General features: G+C 35.1%; 2 protein-coding genes across 2 annotated transcripts; one reads left to right on the top strand and one right to left on the bottom strand.

The window, feature by feature from the left end:
• LOC123257984 (ATP synthase subunit beta) lies at positions 1-1,656 on the top strand. Its single transcript, XM_044717912.1, has one exon. It carries the CDS (start codon positions 229-231, stop codon positions 1,654-1,656), a length of 1,428 nt encoding a protein of 475 aa, XP_044573847.1. The 5' UTR covers positions 1-228.
• A 2,673-nt stretch (positions 1,657-4,329) lies between these two features.
• On the bottom strand, positions 4,330-5,413 carry LOC123257985 (cytochrome b-like). Its single transcript, XM_044717913.1, has one exon. The coding sequence runs from the start codon at positions 5,088-5,090 to the stop codon at positions 4,395-4,397; it is 696 nt and encodes a 231-aa protein (XP_044573848.1). The 5' UTR covers positions 5,091-5,413; the 3' UTR covers positions 4,330-4,394.
• Positions 5,414-5,659: the final 246 nt, after the last annotated feature.

Here is a 5,659-nt window from a genome sequence, read left to right as displayed (position 1 = left end):
ATTACTTACCGGAGATCAGGATTTCAATAGTGTACAAACTCTTGCTGCTTATGCGCTTAGTTTAGTATTGTTTATTATTACTTGGCTATTAAATGCGTTTGCATTGTTTGTAATGAAGCGTAACTAGTAAGCGTTTTAATGTTGCAAAATTTCTATTAATAATATAAAATTTATTTTCTTTAGAAGTTCTTTTATGGAATTATAGTGTTAGGTGATAAAAATAAAGAGATGAATATAGGTAGAGCGATTAAGGTAACTCAAGCAGTTGTTGATATAAAATTTGAAGGTGAATTGCCTAAAATATTTAATGCTTTAAAAAGCAAACTAAAATATAAGGATAAGGAGCTGGTTTTAGAAGTTTCGCAGCATATAGGTGACAATATAGTTCGTTGTATTGCTATGGATAGCACAGATGGCATGTCAAGGGGGGATGAATTTGTTGATACAGGTGCACCAATATCGGTGCCAATTGGGCGTTCAACTTTAGGAAGGATTTTTAATGTTGTTGGAGAGCTTATAGATGAGTGTGGTCCACTGAAGGGAAAATATAACTTAGAGCCTATACACAGAGCACCTCCAAGTTTTACTGAACAGAGAATACAGGAAGAAGTTTTAGTTACGGGAATAAAAGTTATAGATCTTCTTGCACCTTATCTTAAAGGAGGAAAAATTGGCTTATTTGGTGGAGCCGGTGTTGGTAAAACAGTCCTAATAATGGAATTAATTAATAATATAGCAAAAGCTCATAAAGGATTTTCTGTGTTTGCCGGGGTAGGGGAGAGAACGCGTGAAGGTAACGATCTTTATCACGAGATGATCACTTCAAATGTAATAAATATAAATGAGCATGAAAAATCTCAAGCTGTTTTGGTTTATGGTCAGATGAATGAGCCTCCTGGAGCAAGGGCTAGAGTTGCTTTAACAGCACTTACTATGGCAGAGTATTTTCGTGACCGTGAAAACCAAGATGTTCTATTTTTTGTGGATAATATCTTTAGATTTACACAAGCTGGTTCTGAAATTTCTGCTTTACTTGGAAGAATACCGTCAGCTGTTGGTTATCAGCCAACCCTTGCAACTGATATGGGTGCAATGCAAGAAAGAATAGCTTCAACAACTTCTGGCTCTATTACTTCTGTGCAAGCTATATATGTTCCTGCGGACGATTTAACTGATCCAGCTCCAGCAACTACGTTCTCTCACCTTGATGCCACCACAGTGTTGTCAAGGCAAATAGCTGAAATGGGAATATACCCTGCTGTTGATCCACTTGATTCAACTTCTCAGTCTTTATCTGCTGAAATCATTGGTGAAGAACATTATAAGGTAGCTTCTGAGGTGAAACGTATATTGCAAACTTATAAATCACTGCAAGATATTATCGCAATACTTGGTATGGATGAGCTATCTGATGAAGATAAAATTATTGTTGATAGGGCTCGTAAGATTCAGAAATTTCTTTCTCAACCTTTTCACGTTGCAGAAATATTTACTGGCATGCCTGGTAAATTTGTTTCACTTTCTGATACTGTTTCCAGTTTTAAAGGGATTGTTGAAGGCAAATATGATCACTTACCAGAGGCCGCTTTTTATATGGTGGGGAATATAGATGAAGCAATAAAAAAGGCTGAATTAATACAAGCTGAAGCTAAGTAAAAGTTAAAGATTATGAATACTTTTAAAGTGCAATTTTTCTCTCCTGATGATCAAATTTCATTCAGTGGAGTGGTTTCTCTTTCAGTAACTGGGCTCGAAGGGGAGCTTATGATTTTAGCTCACCATGCTTCTTACTTAATTTATTTATTGCCTGGTATGATTACTGTTAAAATGAGTAACCAAACAGAAAAGAAGGTTGTAATTGATAGTGGCGTATTAGAAGTTGCAAGTAATAATTGTAGCATTATAACAAGTCAAATTCAGGTTTTTGATCGTGCAATTCATGATGAGAAATCTTTTAAAAATAAGAGAATTAGTATATATTTAAGTTATCTTGATGAGAAGTTTCTTTCTTAGTTATTTTAGGCAAAAAGTCAATTATCATTCAAGTGGCTATAAGATTTTTGCTCAGGGGGCTCTTTTTTGTCACCCCAGAAACCCCGGGGTGTCATCCCAGATACTGTCTCTGCTGTCAAACAAATTATCCAACAAAATTACAATTAAATGGTTGATTCTTTTTAAGAATACCAAAAAAGACATGCATTAATTTTCGCATTAACGCAAGAACTATGACTTTTGGACATTTGCCTTTACTTGCTAGACGCTGACAAAACTTTTGAAAATGATTATTATGGTTTTTGACTACTATAGCTGGCATATAAAGAGCTTTTCGAATACGCTCAGATCCTATTTTGCATATGCAACTTCTCTTACTTACTGACGATCCCGATTGATAATGTCCTGGCAGCAAAAGCTGTAAATTGTTTAGCATTGTCAAAGTTATCAACTGATGGCATTTCTGCGACAACAGCAACAGCAGTAAGATATCCTATACCTTTTATAGTCTTAAGGTTTTCCACCATATTTTTTAGATGTGGATAGTTATTTATATGCTCATTAATTTCTTTTTCGAGAACAATAATTTGCTCCTCTATTGCCAAAATTACTTTAGATATAGCTTCTTTGCAACTGGAATGCATATTTTTGTTTTCCAAGCGATTTGTCTGTTGCACCTTATCATCTTTTAGCGATTGCATGCAACGCCCTCAAATGCCTCATTTCAGGTGCAATGGGCTTCCAAAGAGCAGGTTTGTTGGCGATACAAAATCTAGCTATCATAGCTGCATCTGATTTATCTGTCTTATTTCTGAGCAGCTCACTTTTGCCAAAAGCTTTCTGGGTTTACTATACTGACATTATGTCCTAAATCGTGCATAAAAGTAGCCAAATCTTCTCCATACCAACTAGTTGCTTCAAGACATAAATGAGTAAGATTTGCTCCATGGCCATTGCACCAAACTACAAGTTTTGCAAAACCATCTTGATTATTTTGAAAGACTTTGTGTCGTTTTTTACTGTCCACTAACAAACAAACATCAAATTTCTTTTTTGAAATATCCACACCCAAAATAGCATTTACTTGCATAAAATTGCCTCCAAGACTATAAATAAACTGAGAGTTTAGACTAACCTTGTAATACGGGATATAATTCCAAAAGATACTGTTCAGTCTTTAACTCTATGGGAGGGAAGCAAAATCTGGCTTAATGGCATTAGTGTCGCATCAGCTTCACCCTCCCTGTGAGGTATTTTAGCTCTAATGCCTCACATCATAAAGATACAAGTGTCGGAGTACTTTAGGTGTATGATCCCAGAGTGTGATGGTATGGGACCATACACCTAATCAAATAAAAATTAAAGAAGGGTATCCGTTCAGCGGAGTGGCAGAATAAGGTAGACAAGGTGATCTAAAAAGATAATCATAGAGCAAAAGTGAAATAATATGGTAAACCTTTTAGAACTTTGCAAAAATTTACAGCAAAAAATAGAAAGGTTAGAAGCAAAAATAGAAAGATTGGAAAAAGAGAATGAAAGTTTAAAAGCAGAAAATAAGGCTTTAAAGATAGAAAATGCTGAGTTAAGAGAAAGACTCGGTTTAAGCTCAAAAAATTCATCAATACCAAGTTCCAAAGAGTTGTATAAAATAAAAAAGAATAAGCCGAAAAGCGAAAGGAATATTGGCGGTCAGGTTGGTCATAAAGGAAGTTTTCGCGCCAACATGGATGCAGATAAAGTAGTAAAGATAGAGTTGCCTAATACTTGCGAATGCGGAGGAGAAATTGCAATATGTGAAAAACCATATATTCATCAGAAAGTTGATCTTCCAGAAATCAAGCCTTATGTAGTGGAATATCAGTTAGAACATGGCCGTTGTCGGAGATGCGGAAAGAGAAGAAGTAGCAAGTTACCGGAAGGTGTTACGCCAGATACATTTGGTCCAAGGGTTAAGTCAATAATTGCAGCGTTCAGCGGATTCTACAAAAATTCAAAACGCGAAATAGCGAGTGTCGTAAATGATATCTTCAATTTGAACATAAGCGTCGGTAGCATATCAAATAGTGAACATAGAGTTGCTTCAAAATGCAAAAAAATGTATGAGCAGATCGAACAAGAGATAAGTAGGAGTAAAGTTCTACATATTGATGAAACGAGCCATTATAACAAAGGTAAACTCGCTTGGTGTTGGATGTTTGCAAGCAATACGGCAAGTTTTGTAAAATTTACAGAGTCAAGAGGAATGAAAGTTTTACAAAATAGTAAATTCTGCAATCGCAATAGCTTGGTAATAACTGACAGGTATGCAGCATACAATTATTTTGCCGATAAAAACAGGCAAATCTGTTGGGCACATTTATCAAGAGATTTTGAAAGATTAGCACATAGTTGGAATATTGAAGTTAAAGTTCTGGGTTGTTACTCTGGCTATGCGAGCCAAACCTATGCAGAGCTATCACATGAAGCATAGCTAAAGCAATAATAACAAAAGGCAGAAGATAATGCAGAGCGAAAAAACGGTTAAGGGTTGGGTTATCCACTGAAAAACCACCCCATAACCATATAACTATTTTATTGCCAATTAAAGGTATAGCAGAAAATAAGTTGGTTATAACTGTTGCACCCCAGAAACTCATTTGTCCCCAAGGCAATACATATCCCATAAAGGCAGTTGCCATCATTGCAAAAAATATAAATATTCCAATAAACCACACCATCTCTCTCGGTCTTTTATAAGATCCGTAATATAATCCACGCATTATATGAACATAGACTACCATAAAGAAGAGCGATGCTCCAACAGCGTGAGTGTAGCGTATTAACCACCCGTAATTCACATCTCGCATTATGCGCTCTACACTATTAAACGCATAATCAACATGCGGAGTGTAGTGCATAGCAAGAAATATACCTGTTATTATTTGTAAAATCAGCGCTATACCAGCCAAAGAGCCAAAGTTCCAAGCATAATTTAAGTTTTTTGGCACTTGGTAAGAAGCAGTGTGTCTTAGAAAAGAAAATATAGGCAATCTATATTCTATCCATCCTAATATGCCTTTTTCTTCTTTTATTGTTTCTTTTTTGTTATCTTCCTGCATAACTTAAACCTTTCTGAACACATGTCCATTGCTACTTTTATCTTATTTTTTTATTGTAGCAACTTATCCTTTACGCACAAATAAAAACTTTAAAGCAATATTAATTACCTCTTCAGCAACCTGTCACGTGCTGCGTTTAATTTTTGTGCAAAATATTCCGAGCCTCCTTTATCTGGGTGAACTAATTTCATTAAATTTTGATATGCTTTATTGATTTCATTTTGGTTCGCTCCAGAATCTATTCCTAGCACTTTAAATGCTCCATCTCTGAACATGTTACTACTACCAGACTAGTATGATTTTGTCTTGTAAATTTATTCAACAACCCTATTCTAACTATATAATGAAAAATTATCTACAAAGTGTTTATGAAGATGGTATGAAAATCCAACTATCTAAAGTCAACAAATATTTATTAGTTTTACTGATTACTGTCTCAGCATTTCTCATATCTGGGCAAGTATCCAGTTCAAGCAATATCGAGAATGATTTTCAAGATTTACAAGAAAAATTACCATTATTGAAAGATCAGGATTTGTTATTTTTAGATCCAGCTTCAGCTTTAAATT

Source organism: Drosophila ananassae, assembly GCF_017639315.1.
Source record: "Drosophila ananassae strain 14024-0371.13 chromosome 4 unlocalized genomic scaffold, ASM1763931v2 tig00000078, whole genome shotgun sequence".
In the NCBI taxonomy this organism is placed as follows: Eukaryota; Metazoa; Arthropoda; class Insecta; order Diptera; family Drosophilidae; genus Drosophila; species Drosophila ananassae.
This window is presented reverse-complemented; position numbering and strand designations above follow the sequence as displayed.